Source organism: Strix uralensis, chromosome 2 (assembly GCF_047716275.1).
Source record: "Strix uralensis isolate ZFMK-TIS-50842 chromosome 2, bStrUra1, whole genome shotgun sequence".
NCBI lineage: Eukaryota > Metazoa > Chordata > Aves > Strigiformes > Strigidae > Strix > Strix uralensis.
In genome coordinates, this window is record NC_133973.1 from 7,934,597 (window position 1) to 7,950,433 (window position 15,837).

Sequence of the window (15,837 nt, forward strand, 5' to 3'; positions counted from 1 at the left end):
GTAAAAAATGTCTTTCTTATGTTGAGATGAACATGAAGAACTGCAGGCAGTGGGAAGAACTCACATTGGAGCACTTCATGAAGGACCCCACAGTGGAGCAGGGGAACAGCATGAGCAGGAAAGAGCGGCAGAGACGAAGTGCTATGACCTGACCACAGTGCCCACTACCTGCCCCCCCTGCGACACTCAGGGGGAGGAAGGAGGGCCAGAAGAGTCAGGTGTGAAGTTGAGGCTGGAAAGAAAGGGGGGGGGGGTGGGGAGAAAAGGTGGTTTTAAATTTGTTTTCAATTCTCACTCTGTTTTTAATCAGCCATAAGTTAAATTAATCTTTCCCCCAGTCAAGTCTGGTTTGCCCGTGATGGTAACTGGTGAGCAATCTCCCTGTCCTTATCTTGACCCATTAAGTTTTTTTCAACTTATCTTCTCCCCCTGCCTTGCTGAGGAGAGGGAGCGAGAGAGCAGCTAGGTGGGCAGCTGGTGGCCAGCCAAGGTCAACCCACCACTGCTATAAAGAAAATATTCTCTCATCGCAGCCCAAAATATTCTCTCATCTCAGCCCTCAGGCACACTCCACAGACAGGTGCCCCTAACACTTTGTCAGGTTATACCTGTGCAACTCCCAGGGTCAGGTCCATGGCCCACTCCTCAGAGGTGCCTCCTTTTAGCAGTGATGCAGGAGACAGGCTGGGAAATGGAGGTCAGCTTGCTCTTGCGGAGTGTCAGAGGCACGGGCTGGGTCCGGATCTGCTCAGCTAACATGTTAATTTGCCAGCTTTCTTCGTCAGTAGAACAGAACCCGCTTCCAACCGTTCGCTTTTAAGTTTCAGCCCCGTCACGGCCTCCCATCAGCTGCCATATGGCCAATAGGCTCTCTCTGTTTTACACACTCATTCTTCCCAGGCGCTGCAATACGTCGCCTTCCGTTATGGTCTCCATTTCTGATCACACCCGGAGTTGAAATCACATGCATTTGGAAAATCACCCTCTACCTAGAGAAGTTGGCAGATGTCAGCAGAATCTGGACTGACAGCAAGACCTTGGTGACGTTCCAGTTGGAGAGGAGGAGACATCAAGGCCAACGTCTGTTGAGCTGCTTTCTGAACATTGACTTAGTTCTTCTTTTGTTTCAGCTGTAGCTGGGTGAGATCAGTTACGGCAGGTGACAAACACAAGGAGACAGAAACACAGAGGCAGAGAGGAGGGAAAAGAGGTAAGGAAACTTTCTTTCTTTCTTTCTCTGAGAAAAGAGACCAATCTGTTTTCATTTTTTTTAATGTTGCGAACTTTACTATTCCACATGAGTTGCTGTTTCAGCGTGGGTTGGTTGGTTTTGCCCCACTTAAAGGTCTGATGTAAAACCATCTTGAACCTTTGACTTGATAATACTTCTGGCTGCGCAATTCTCCGAGGCCTTTTAGTTTTAACTAAGAAGTGTTTGTCTCCCTGGATTTTTCCCTGAAAAGGGCAAAAAAAGGGGACCTACGAAAAGCTCAACCTGCCTCGGAGCCTGGGAATCTCGCAGATTTTTTAAATCAACATATAGGGAAAAATGTCCAATATGAGGGCCCGTCACCGGTGACCGTATATCCCCAAGGGCTGGAAATGCACCGTGGAGTAGCCCTCTACCAGCTGCCACTTGCTACCACTTTCTCCACGTGCCCTCCAGAAAGGGGAACTTTATTCTAAAAAAAGCCTGATAAATAAGAAGATGCCAGTTTCTAGCTAACTAGGGATGTCTGCTTACATCTGTATGTGCCGAGACCGGAGGGGTCTGTTCTGCTAATCCCGGCTGACTGGCTCAGTGCCTGACACAGCTGCCAATGCAGCCTGATTCACTAGCTCAGGGCTGAGCGAGCAGGATTTCTTGGAGAAAGAGGGATCCTTTCAGTTAAAGGACACCAGAAGAGAGACTTTCCTTCCTCTTCCACGAGCTGCTGCACTGTTGAAAATCGGAGTTTCATTTCTGGTTGAATTTTTCAACTTTCAAGTGGTGTACCCTACGCAATCCTCATCAGTCACCTCTATATGGTGCATTAAGGTTGAGCTCAGGTTACTACTTAATGTTCTCCACTATAAACTGAACAGTCCTCTTAAGTCCCTGGTGCACATTAACCTCAAATCAATTTGCAGACTTTTCCTTTATCCTCCCCAGTGTTTCACAAACATGGCTGCCAAAGCTGCCTGCAGTACAGTAGGGATTGTCTCATCTAAATTGAGCATCCGTCCTGTTCCTGCTCACGGTTCTCAGGCACCCAGGGATGGTGCCTGCCTGATCTGCTGCAGCCTTGAGCTGGGACCCTGTATTCAGCTGGCAAAAATTAAGGAAGGATGCGTTTTTTCTCTGAATGGACAGATATACGCCATTTTGCTCTGCTGACCTTATCAACATGTATCTAGACCCTTTTCCTGTCTGGGCTGCACATCAAGTAAACTGCATGGTAAGATCTTGTTGCTCCTATTTTGGCAGCTGCATTAATGACACCTGAATGTCATCCCAAGCACGTACATGGCTTGGGAAGGCGATGGAGGGCCTGTCTTCAGAGGGGTCTCAGTGCCTTTGCTAGTCACAGCCTCCAGTGGCTTTAGAAAGTCACCCCTGGGCTGCAGTTGTGATCTGCAGGATGGAAGGTGGTTTGTGGAGCCAAAAAGGGAAGGGTTAGGAGGAAAGACGAGGGGCTAGGAGGAGGCAAAAAAGGTCAGAAAGCAAGTGCCTGTGAGGCAAAGGCAGATCTTGGCTTCCCCTTAGGCTGCTGAAGGGGTTAGAAGTCAAAGGGAGCAGCCCAGGCTGTGGAGATGGAGCCGCTTCTCCTGGTCTCCAACGGGTCCAGGCACATGGCTAGGCCAGGGGGACTTTATGGCTGAAGAGAGCTCAGCTGGCACCGATACGGTGGCCTCGCCACCCTGCCTCGTCCTGACAGCAGGACCTCTCTCTGGGGTCTCTCAGGCCCCGCGGGCCCTGCTCCAGCACCTCCCTCTTGCAGCAGCTCCAAAGGGCAGCAGCCGCTCTCAGACAAACAGCCGTAGGCGCTCGGGGGACATCAAGGCAGTCTGGGGAGGAACAGTGGGGCCCGTGAAATGACCTTCGCTGCCATCATCTCTTTGCTCTCTGGTGGCTATTTTGGTTGCCTTTGGCCTCTTACCCTTCACGTATGTTTACTTTAACATTAATAAGTAATTTCAAAGAAATAGCTACTCAGTAAAAGAGCCAGATCAGCTTTGCTTTAGATGTTTAAAATGAGAAAAAGAGAGGCGATCCTCTGTAACCCAGATCCCCAAAGCCACGCCCAAGTGATGTGCGGGGACAAGAGGCAGCTGCCGGCCCTCGGCCCTCGCCTGGCAGCCGCTGCAAGGAGAAATGCAGTGCAGCAGCAGGGGCTGAGGTGTGGAGCCCTTGTGCGGATGGGTGCCTGGGGCCCCCCCCGCCCCGGCAGAGCGAGCTGCTGCCAGATCAAAAGTGCAGCCACAAGCAAGAGCGAGAGAAGAAAACAAGAAAACCACACTGCATGAAAGAGGCACAGGAACGCATCAAGAGGGGGGGATGGCCTGCTCCGTACCAGGAGCGGTTGCTGAGTTTTTTGTTGGTTTTTTTTAATTTCAGTTTCCTCCTGTGTCATGCCAGTGTCAGCCTGGGGGAGAGCTCTCTGCAGCCACCGCCCGCTGGGGCTCAGTGCTGGAGGGAGCAAGGGGCTGCCAGCCCCTCTTCCCAAGCAGATGTTCTCCAGGCCAAACTCAGTCCTGCAGGCATCATTCCCCACAGCAAGACTGCTCACTACCTCAGCTCTCCTTTTCCTATCCCTCAGAGACACAGGGATTATTAAAATAAGTCAAGAAGGAAATTAAACCAGTTTAATAAGAGGGGGAAGTTAAAATGAAATGGAAATCAATGTTCACTTGGGAGGAAGCCCTGCTCCTCCGTCGCTAGACGTGCTAATAAATCAAGTATGCCTGGACTGTTTCTGGCACAGAGGCCAACTGGCATGAGATGGTCTGGGCTATTAAACTCACTTAACCTCCAGAATGAACTGGCTACATGCCAGCCACCTAATGGGAGTGGTCCCTGGCCCATGCTAACACCTAAATGCATCCCAGGAGCTGCTCGGGAGAGTGAGAGTTGTCCTGGGCCAAAAATGTGTCAGGAAATGTTCTAGCAATTTAACAGGACTGATGAGTGTGTTCCAGTGCCTGGGGACATTTCCTGACACCATTTAATTTATGAGTACCACCATAAAATACAGCTGGGGTGCCTGTAAGGAAGCTGCAGGTCTGCTACAGGCATCCACTAATGAGAGCAACTTACTCAGTTAACATAGCAAAGCCTTGCTCACTGAGATCTGAAGGAAATAGACAGAGGAAAAATAGGAAGTGGCATGCATGAAAAGTAGAGATAAACAGGGAGAGAAAGTGTATGAAAGAAATGCTGGCTGAAGGCAACCCATTTTCCCCACTGACTTGTAACATGTAGCTGGTAAACACAGGATCACAGAATGGTTTGGGTTGGAAGGGACCTTAAAGCCCATCTAGTCCCACCCCCCTGCCATGGGCAGGGACACCTTCCACTAGCCCAGGTTGCCCAAAGCCCCGTCCAACCTGGCCTTGAACCCTTCCAGGGAGGGGGCAGCTACAGCTTCTCTGGGCAACCTGTGCCAGGATCTCACCACCCTCACAGGAAAGAATTTCTTCCTTGTATCTAACCTAAACCCCCCCTCTTTCAGTTTAAAACTGTTACCCCTCACCCTATCCCTACACACCCGATCAAGAGTCCCTCCTCACCTTTCCTGTAGCCCCTTTAAGTACTGGGAGGCCGCTTTAAGGTCTCCCCGGAGCCTTCTCTTCTCCAGCTGAACACCCCCAACTCTCTCAGCCTGTCCTCACAGGGGAGGTGCTCCAGCCCTCCGAGCATCTTCATGGCTTCCTCTGGACCTGCTCAAGCAGGTCCATATCCATCTTATGTTGGTGCCCCCAGAGCTGGACACAGCACTGCAGGGGGGGTCTCCCAAGAGCGGAGCAGAGGGGGAGAATCCCCTCCCTTGCCCTGCTGGCCACACTTCTCTGGATGCAGTCCAGGACACGGTTGGCTTTCTGGGCTGCGAGCACACATTGCTGGCTCATAGTTTTCCATCCAATAATACCCCCAAGTCATTCTCCACAGGGCTGCTCTCAATCCAAATATCATACTGTAGAGATCTGCCACAGAAATACAAAGATTAGTGTGACTGAAGTAGGAATGTGGAACATGTGAAACCACGAGAAGAAACAGAAAAACAAAGATGCATCAATCTGCAACAACCAACCTGTGCAAGGTCATCAGTTCACTGGTGCCACAGTGCTCTGGTTGTGTGGTTTTGCTCAATAACCAGGTAGCAAGAAGGTGAAGAACGAACTGAAGCCACAAGACGACAGGAAAATAGAGACTCCCAGCCAAAACAAAATGATGGGGTGTGATTCAGCAATTTCATTCATTTTTACTTGTTCCATTACCTTCAGGTTTTATGTAAAGTTTAATGACTTAAAATATTTGAAACCCAGCACTGACCTTGGTAATTTGTAGGTGTCACTTTAGAATGGGGGCTGACTTTTCCTTCTAATCCCACTGGCATAGGTGACACGAGTGTTCACAGTGGGGACGAGGTTTCTTCTGTCGTTTCAGGAATGGATCTTACTCAGGGCCCTACACCAGTTCTCGGTTATAGATGTTTCTTTGGAGATGTATACAGATGCCTTGTTGTTTCCCCTTTATTCTGCAGCATAGCCCAGCAAACTGCTTCATCACTGCTACTACATCTTGTTAGAAGGGATTTCTAATCATATGCACTGGCTCCGTTTGTTTTTACTATTTTCGCATAAAACAGCTCATGCAAATATTCCCTGGGGCTGGGATGGGTTTTTTGCTTTGCATGAGGCAAGCCACAAATCTTCTCTGACTGTGTCTTTGCCATCCACTTCTCTTCTGATGGTGCACATGACCGCTGCCTTGTTCTTGCACCTGTATTTTTCATACGTGCGTGTGTGTACATCTGTCTAGCTGTCAGGCTGTCGGTCGTGCTGACCTGATCTCCATGTAAATGTAGTGCTGATGTTTTCATCCACTCTTTGGTAGCTTCCTGTGCTCTGATCATTTAAATTAATTTCAATATTAAATTATCCTCTAACAGAATATATTATACTTAATATTGCACATAATACATACGAATATTGTATAAAATTATTCTTGCATGTCTTTTGAGTTCAATCCCATTATGACTCCAGCCTTCAGTCTATCACGCTCTTGGCTCAGAGAAGTGAGGTTGCCTCACTGTTTTTGCTCACTCCCCAGACCAGTTGACTTGCTTGGCTTCCTTTTTGTGATTTACGGATGGAGAGCTCGGTAGTCCCCTCACAACACCGGCCATGGTCCCCTTCACCTTGTCAGCCTACCCAGCCGCAGCTGATAACCAGCACTTGGTCTCTGCTACGGTCAGATACTTCATCTAATTTGCTAACTCACCTTAACATGATAGTTATCTTCCAGTTCCCACTTAAGGTTTTGTTACCATCAATGCAACCTCATTCCTCATTTCAGACCTCATTCCTCCCTTCTCCCCAGACTTGCTGAATAGAATTCAAGCGAGTCTTTCCAGCAACATCAGACTTGGTGGTTATTGAGATTTTTACAGTAAGAAATAAGTAGACCAAAAACAAACTAAAGAAAAATATTAATAGCAGCCTAAAGATGGCCTCAATGATAGAATCACAAAATCACACAGAAGTATTTAGATGGCAAGGGACCTCTGGAGGGCTCCAGTCCAAGCTCCTGCTCACAGCCAGGTTGACTCTAAAACTGCAATGCATTGCTCAGGGCCTTGTCCAGGGAACTTCTGAACATCTCCAAGCATGGAGATTGCCTGGCATCTCTTGGCATCTGTTCCAATGCTGAATCACCTTCAGTGGGAAGAAATTTTTTCCTTATACCTAGTCAACAGTTCCTTGCTGCAAACTATGGCTACTGCCTCCTGTTCCTCTCCTGTGCACATCTGAGAAGAATATGACTCCTTCTAGGTAACATCCTTTAGATAATGGGAGGCTGAAATTAGATGCCACCTTGGCTCTCTTCTCCCTACCAAACCCAGCTTTCTGTCTCTCCCTGTGCATCATGTGCTCCAACTTCCTCACCATCCCAGTATCCCTCCACTGGACTCTGTCCTGTTGGTATCTGTCCTGTACTTGGGCCCAAAACTGGATCCTGTATCCTAGATGAGACCTCAGGCATGCCAAATAGAGGGAAATAATTACTTCCCTCAGCCTACTGGCTGTGCTCTTGCTAACGCAGCCCTGTATGCGTTTAGCTTTAATCACTGCAAGAGCAACGATAACCCATCACAGAGGAGTAAAAAAGCACAGAACTCTTGGCAATATAAACACCTGCAGTCCAATGAATGCCAGAAACCTAGGGATGACTAAAACTAAATGTTTAATACCAGTCTCTGGGGGGAACACTGCAGCTGGATTCTTTGCTCAAACACAGGGTTCTGGTGACTTTACCAATGAGTCTCCACTTCGCTGCACTGAAGGATGGTGGGTGCTAACCGGGAACATAGGACCCATCCACCAAGGTCTGAGAATCAACTATTATTAACAGAGTATTTGGGTCTTCCAGGACAGCATCTCTTGGCAGCGACAGCATCTCCAGCCCTGAAGTCCGCAGCAGGGAGGAACGCTCCCACAGCGATGGAGTCATGCGGCAGGGTGGTGAGCAGCACGCTTGCCATCTTCTTGGTTCTGCATCTGGGTGAGTCCTTGGCTCAGCAAACCCTCACAGTTCTTTCCACAAGCCTCACAACGTTTGGGGTGTTTTTAGGCTCCTCCCAATTTGCCGTATCACATACCTCACACCGTTTAGAGCAGGCTCGTTCCAGCCATGAAACTGTGGCAGCCTTGTCTGCGGGGCTGTGTGGTGGCGATTAGGACAGAGGGGCTAGAAGCTGAGAGGCTCCCTACGTTCATGCCCTGTTATTTCAGAGGCAGCATGGACAGCTCAAGCTTTGGGACTCAGGTTGTTCCCAGCCTGCCTGCTCAGCTTGCCAGCCAAAAACAGGGTGTCTGGAGCATCACCAGGTTTGGGGAGCTGCCCTGTAGAGATGCAGGAGTGGGGCTCCTGCAAGAGCCGGGGTGCACACCGAGCACAGAGTGGAAAACACCACCCTCCACACTGCCTCCAGCTGTCTGGGCAAAAACGTGTGTTTATCATCACAGATTTGCCCTTACAAATGTGATGCTACCAACTTGCTTAGTTTGACTGCTGATATTATAAGGTTTGGTGGACTTTTTAGTGCTCATTGTCCAAGAAAGGAAGGTGAGTGGATTAGGCCTAGCCTGCATTTCTCAGATACTCATCTTTGATTCCTCTGGTTGCAGAGGAAAGACTGGAAATCTTTTATGCACCCTAGAACCAAAGGCAAAGCAAAATATACCAACTTTTATTAATAACATTTATAATTTCACAGTTTAAAACAAAGTCATCATTTTCTGTGGTCCAATGCGTGATTATTAAAAATCTGTATTGGCAATGTTGCAGATTATCTGTGCTCTTGGAGGTATATGTAACTTGTAGAAAACCCTCCATTAAACTCATGTAAACTGTTTATTTTGACTTCTGTGGCTCTCTAGTACTAGGGTCCCCTGGGGGATCTGCAGGTTAGGCAGCTCTGAGAGCTTACAAGCAGTGAAGCAAGAGACACAACCCCCTTATTCCCAATCATACTTCTGGCAACTCCATCTCCTTTTTATGGTCTCCTGCAGAAATCCTCTTTACAGAGAAGGAAAGGAAGTGATTTTTCCAATAAACGACTCCTAATGTTTCTTCAACATTATACATCCTACTTCTTTTACTGTCACATAGCCTTCATCCCAAGAACAGGAACCTGACATTAGGTCAGACTTCTTTCTTTCTTTTTTACTTTATCTTATACACGTTCCTGGGCTTTCAAGTCTTGCTCCATGCAAAAATTGGAGGAAGGGATGAGCAAATTTGCCAGTGCTGCCTTGAATCTTGACTGGAGAGTAAAGGAGGGCTGACATATGCTGTCCTGCCTTTGCTACCAGTAGGACAACTAAATCTTGTCCAGCGGAAGAAGCTTGTTTCACTAAAACTGTTGACATCTCAAAATTGTGAATGATGGTGAATCCACCACAATCGCTAGTATTTTCCCTGTTTCTGAAGGTATGTGAAACAGAATAGCCATTAGCCACATAAAGAGCCCAAAGTGGAGGGGAGGGAAGCTATGGGCCTGAAAAGGAATTCATTGATTGATTTGACTGATGGATGGATGGATGGATGGATGGATGGATGGATGGATGGAAGAGACAAAAGAGTGAAAAAATTCAGAAACAGAGGATAATCTTCCCAGTATCTAGGAAAGGGAGGAGAAATATCTGTGTCTTTCTGGAGGGATGGGAAGCATTCACTGAGCCATCCTTCAGAAAGTGAATGTATGCCTTTTTTTGGTGGGTATTGACTTTCAGGTCTGATCCCCATTATGGCTCAGCAAGAACTACAGATTGGGGTGGCAGGACAGGCAGTGATCCTGAACTGCAGAGGCATACCACAAAACACAGCCGTGACCTGGAAGTATTCTAAGGCTGTTATAAGGTTGTTTACAAATACCCATTTGAAAGGTAAGGCTTGCAATTCATCATCGCTTCTCCCCAGTATATGGCTGAGAAACCTCTCCCCTCCTAACCAAGCTTATTTTTTCAAAAGGCAAAGCTACCATGACTGATCGATCTGAAATCAACCTCACAAGTAAACACCTGAAGGTGCTGGACTTAAGGCTCTCCGATGCTGGCATCTACACCTGTGAATATGGCTCTCACACAGTCAGTATCTCACTGCATGTCTTTAAACGTGAGTGATTAGAGGGCTTTTATCCATGAGAAGGTGAGGTGGGACGGGATGGGACCATAGCGCTCAGAGAGACATTTCTGCTGGGATTCTTTACCCAGCTGCCATTTCTTCTGCTCTGGGCTACCATAGTTCATTTCTCCTCCATCTCCAGGGCACAAAGTCTCCGTATTCTCTTTGCTGTGACACTTGTCCCTCTCTCGCAGGAAGAGGAGTTGACTTATTGGATGCGCTTTTTCTTTTTACAGTGACAATCTCTTTAGACGGGCACTTCCTGCCAAATGAAGTCCCCAAGCTGACTTTAATGCAAAATTCAACCCATCCTCTACCCAATCTCAACATCACATTGTTTAATAATAACAACAAAATGGTAAGACCAAAACTCTTACAAAATGAGACCCCTCAAAAATACACACTGATGTTAAAGCAACTGGAGGCTACAGACAGCGGGACCTGGATGTGTCACATCCGTTCAGACTCTCCATTGATTAACCAGAACATCTCCTTTGATGTGAAGGTATTAGGTATGCGACAACAAAACTGCGATTCACACACAGGCTTGGGAACCACTGCTCCTTCCAGCTCATGAGCTGAGCTTTAACTTTCCAGCATCCCAAGCAATGCTGCTCCAGGGTCGATTTCCCAGGGCTTCCAACACTGCAGTTTGGGGATTGCTCTGCTGCCTGAGCTCTGTTCCACTCTCGCTACTATTTTCCTCTCCAGGCTTAGTGAGGAGAGGATCCTCCTCTCCTTGGGGTCTGTTCTTCTCAGCTCTGGTGAGCTTGAGAGCTTTGGGTCTCTAACCTATTCTCAGATACTAACTGTTTAGCCTTCCTGGGGTATCTCGTGGCTTTTCTCCAAGCTCTCTTTCAACTGAGCACAGCATGCATCTCTCTGTATCGAGGGTGGACATGGGCAAGTGTAGCCATGTCTTTCCCTGCCTCTGTATTTCTTGTCTCTTCTGAATTCAGGTTTTCAGAATCCAGATTTGGAAAGAAAGTATGCAACTGCTGATAGCACTGTCATCTTGTCATGGTATCTGAACTTCCAGCAGATAAAATGGAAAGAAGGTTTCACAGGACAAATTAATTGGAAACAACAGGAAAGTGCAACCGCTCATGAGCTACTTGATTTCAACGTCACAGCACGAGGAGAGCAGCATGAGACCAAAAAAATCAACCACTTTCGGTTTGAGATACCTGAAAGCAAACCTGAAAGTACCATACAAGTGGAACTCTCCAAAGTCCATTTCAACCACTCCGGGCAGTACCAGTGCCAGCTGGCATACAACGGAAGACACACGCAGAGCAAGATAGAGCTGGTGGTGATGAAAGGTGAGAGAAAGAGATGAGGAGCTGAAGAAATCTGGAAGCCACAAGAGTATATGGGTGGACCCATCTTCCCATCCCTATCACTCACGTGTCCTTTTCTTACTTTTACAGTCTCAGCTGACCCTGTTGGGCCACTCTCCAGAGGGGCCGAGATGACCCTGATCTGCCAGGTCTCTAGTCCACTCCCATCCAATGCCCACTTGCTTTGGAAACATATGAATGGGACTCCGATAGACATCAAAAAGTCAAAGCAGCATGAAGTAAAGGTGGAGGTGAAAGTCAGTACTGCAGGGCTGTGGAGCTGTCACCTCATAGAAGACAATGACAGCAAGATCAGCCTTAATTATATCGTGGGTATGGAAATTAGCATCACACCCCTGCCTCCACCCAAAAGCCTTAAAATTCTCTTTGTTTCTATGTCTGAATACTTTTCTCCTTCCACAGAGGAAGCTCCTGTTTGGCTTAGCTATGTGGTAATTGGAACAAGTGTTGGAGGCAGCATATTGGTGTTTGGCCTTGCATGCCTGTGCATCATCAGTGGTATAAGCTGGCAGCGCAGAAGGGTGAGTGCCCTAGTGAAGAGATAACAGTCTCCCCAAACCACAGGAGGAGTCTGATTTTCTGTCTGAGTGCGGGGCAGAACAAATAAAGGGTAAATCCTTAGACTCAAAGCAAACAGAGATGGACAGTCTGCAGATGTCAGACAGTACTTTACTACCACTTCAGAGGAAAGCATTTGAAGCATAAAAATATCCATCATTATTTATCTCTTCTCTCCTGGCAGCAACGGGCAAAAAGGATGGCACGAGCAAGACAATACTTGCTGGAAAACAAGACATGTCAGTGTCAACAGTAAGTGACAATGAGGGCATCCAAAATGGACAAAGACTGGTTTCAAGACAAGGGATCTGAATGGTTGAGCAGGGAGCTTGAGCCTGCTTAGTACTACACTACAGCTGCATTTCAGCATTTTCAACTCTTACTCATGTTAAATCATGCTTAAGAGTTATGAGCTATGTTTAATGAATTTCATGTTATGCCCCAAACCCACGTTAGCACTGTGCAGGGAAACTTTTGGGCAGAGAGGTTTCACTTGAATTACCTTGATGTTGAGAGATGTTAGCCAAACCCAAGCAGGTGCTCCAGAATTCACTCCACAGTGAATCTGGGTCCTGGATATTGAGGTTGTGGAAGTGGAAGGTGCATAACCAAGCTCAAGGATGAAACACAAATTTTAAAAATCCAGGATGTCCATAATATAATTCCAGCTCTGCTAGCACAGTGCTGGACTGCAGTCTGTGAAAATTGCCAATAACCTCCTCAGAGCAAGGAAAGAAAAGGAAAAAAAACCACAGAACACTGTGAACCGTGCCCTCTCCCAAAGGCCTTGGGTGATATGAAATACATCAGCATGTCCTGGACCTTTTCACAGGAGCAAGGATTTCTCAGCAGAGAAGCTGCTCTGTTCCAGGTCTTTAAGCTTATATGGTATCAGCCATCAGAAGCAGCTGTGGAGAAACACTGACGGCTATTCTGTCACTGCAAGTGGAGAGCTAAGGACAGTATAAATGGACAAGTTCAATGAATGTTTAGGTACAGAACTGGCCTTCCGCTTAATTTTCACTGGTGACAGTGGCAAACTGTGATAGTTTCACCTATTTTTTTTCCACTGTCACTGAGAATTCAGTGAGAATGTTTATTGGCAAATACTACTTCATAGCTGGGATGTGTATGAGGTGAAGAGTTGGTTAGTATAACACGTGTCAAAGAATTCACCTCATTTTCCCCTACTTTTTATCAAGGTTAAAAAATAATCCCCATAAGGAGAAGACAAAGCCCATACAGCTACAGCAAAAACTAGATAAATCTGTCCATACAAGTGCTGATACAGTTGTTCTTTAACTCTTTGCCAAGTAATCAGCTCAGTGTAACTGAAACCTAAACTGCAGCCATGCAGATGCACAAGTAACCCTTTGCATCCTCAGAGGCAGGCAGTCATTCTTTATACTATGCAAAAAAGTGGGGGGTTGTCTGGCTTCAAGGTATCCAAGTGAAGCCTTTCACCTCTACAGTACTGGTACTCACATGATACTTTTCTCTTGCAGTCGGCTGAATAAGTAGTATTGCAGCACTGGAGTCAGAAGGACTGAAGAAGTCTCTGCCTGTACCTAAACACCTGCCAGCCCATAGTGCTCTGTGAATTCATCTCCTTTTCTCCTATTTTGATGTAATTCTTTATTCCTTCATCATTCTCCCAGTCTAATGCCATGGAGGGATGTTGTCTGGTTAGGAGCCGATGGACAAGACTAGGAACGCCTAAGGGTTATGATTGATCCCCAGTTCTATAATGAGAGACACTGAATAGAAGATATATATATATATATATATATATATGTATGCTCGTATTTTGCTCATGCACTTAATTTGACCTTCTTGTGGAACAAATTTTATGTGCTTCTTTTATCCACCTGAGCTACAATAAATTACTTCGGGGTTGGGTTTTTTTTTGCAAGCTGGACTAAATTTTTTGTGAGGCACTCTTGTCTGGTTCAAATTCACATTTCTCCCTTTCCTGCCAGGATGCGGAATCCTGATTCTCACTATCTCCCACCTCCCTGGCTGCCACGAGCCTTTCATAATGCACCAGCCCTCGGCTCTCTGTGAAACCTGTCCATCCTCGTTTGCCTTTCCTAGGCAGTCTGAGCCCTGTGGCACCCCCAGACCTATCCCTCAGCCTGTAGTCTTCACCTCTCCCACAACAAACCAACGCACCAGTGAAAACATCACGAGCAGTGGGATAATCCAGGACTAATGTTGCCGGGAAGGCAGTTCAGGATACCAATAGCTTCTGGAAATCAGAGCCTGAAGAAGCTGTGAATGTTGATCTAGAAGGTAAGTCTGGGAAGGAGGTGATAAAGTAATTTCCTAGGAGAAACAAACTGACCTTGGACTGAGCAAGCCCACAGAGTGCAGAGAACAGATGCTTCTGAAAAAGCCACCAAAAATGGTTCTCAACAAAATGACTCCTTGTTGGCTCAAGAAGACGGGAAGAGGGAGTGAAAAGCCCAGGAAATTTAGGATGGAAGTAAAAGTGTGTTGCAGAGATGCCAGAATGTCCTGAAAGAAAAATACTGTTAAAATATGTACGCAGAAGCCTTGTGTTTATAGACGTTACTCTACTGTCTGCCAGCGGCAGGTCTAAAAGGCCTTGAGGTCCTACAGCTGTCACTGGCTGTGGTCCAAGTTTGTTCATCTGTGCTGGGCTTGCTGGGGAGAGGCAGAGAGGGTGTCTGGGCTGTGAGAAGGCTTCCCCGTGGTGGACACCCCCCCGCAGGACGCCCGGTGCTGGAGAAGGGTGTTTCTCTGTCACAGTCACACCAGCGTCACACCGTTGTTGACAGAGAAAAGACACGTGGCAACAACGGCAGAGACAACACCTGTGAGCTGGGGGAAATCTTCCCCACCACGGACCTCATCTCTCCCCTGGAGTGGGGACGCAGCCCCAGGCAGCTGTGGCAGCAGGTGTGGGCCACCACCGGCATCATGCCTGCTCCTCCACCGTCATTCTCAGACATGCCGTCGTCCTCCCCATAGCTTGTGCCTGTGCACACAAAACTACATTAAATTTGGAAAAGCCTTGGTCCATATCCCGGTGCATGCAGTTGCTCCTCCTGCTCCTGTCCTGTCCCTGAACTGCCAGCATACCTTGGAAGACAACTAGTTGAGGCCCATCAGTCTGCTAAACAAGGCATCATCAGAGCTTAAGAAGACATCAGTTTTGGGAGCTGTATGAGGGAAAATGAGCACAGGGTCAACGGTGGTCAATATAACGATCATGACAAAGTGCTTGACATAGTCCCCTCAAACAAAATCAATCCCTGGTCAATAACTGCTCGAGTAACCCAAGTCTGCTTCTCTTTCCACTCACATGGGTGTCTGGAGCAGAGGGATTATCCTATACCACCTGATCCCTAGGTGGGACAAAGCAGCACACTGGGTGAGCGTCCATCATGACCTCCTCCGGCACTGCAGCCATGGCCAGCAGTTCAGATGCTCACCTGAGGCTCTGGCAGCTGAACCAACCACCTCTGTACCTAAAAATACAAGTCTTGATTATTTCAGTGAGAGGATCAGCCTGACAAAATAAGACTAAAGCTAATAGGGCCCACCCGGCCTCCAGCACAGGGTATGTCAAACATGGCCTGTGCGGAATGAAACACGTGGGTAGCAGAGAACGCCCGCGCCAGTGGCTTGGAGAGCACAGAGGTGCCTGTGCTGCCTGACAGCGCTGCCTGCAGCTGCCAAAGCCTCCAAGCCAGGCTGGTCCTCCCGCAAGGCAAGGATTGGCACCATGTGGATTTGTGACCCTTAGCTCAGCAACCCCAGTTCTGCTCTTTTCCAAGGGCTGGAAGAGGCACGCTGAGTCCCCACAAGTGACCAAAGGCTGTGTCCCCATTCACAGCTGGGACCAACCCGCAATGTGTGGCCAGGCTCATGCTCCTGCCATGGATGCAGAAGGTCCCTCCACCCATTTCCAGGTGGCCTGGCTGGCGTTACAGCAGACGCGATGGTGCCACCGGGATGCCTGTAAGTGCACAGCCGCGTCCACAGTTGCGCAGCGTAACAATA

At 47.7% G+C, this 15,837-nt stretch overlaps 1 protein-coding gene across 1 annotated transcript; it reads left to right on the forward strand.

The window, feature by feature from the left end:
• The first annotated feature begins 917 nt into the window (after positions 1-917).
• Positions 918-13,719, forward strand: CD4 (CD4 molecule). The gene is made up of 10 exons (XM_074860859.1): positions 918-1,210; positions 7,634-7,765; positions 9,499-9,651; positions 9,737-9,880; positions 10,126-10,401; positions 10,849-11,211; positions 11,320-11,562; positions 11,653-11,771; positions 11,993-12,060; positions 13,314-13,719. Exons 2-10 carry the CDS (start codon positions 7,705-7,707, stop codon positions 13,327-13,329), a joined length of 1,443 nt encoding a protein of 480 aa, XP_074716960.1. The 5' UTR covers positions 918-1,210; positions 7,634-7,704; the 3' UTR covers positions 13,330-13,719.
• The last annotated feature ends 2,118 nt before the right edge of the window (positions 13,720-15,837 follow it).

Bases quoted from the DNA above. Each gene is read 5' to 3' on its own strand.
- CD4 (XM_074860859.1), top strand. From the start codon at position 7,705: ATGGAGTCATGCGGCAGGGTGGTGAGCAGCACGCTTGCCATCTTCTTG. The intron at 10,402-10,848 runs GTATGCGACAAC...TTCTGAATTCAG, and splicing joins CTTTGATGTGAAGGTATTAG to GTTTTCAGAATCCAGATTTG. The intron at 11,772-11,992 runs GTGAGTGCCCTA...CTCTCCTGGCAG, and splicing joins TAAGCTGGCAGCGCAGAAGG to CAACGGGCAAAAAGGATGGC.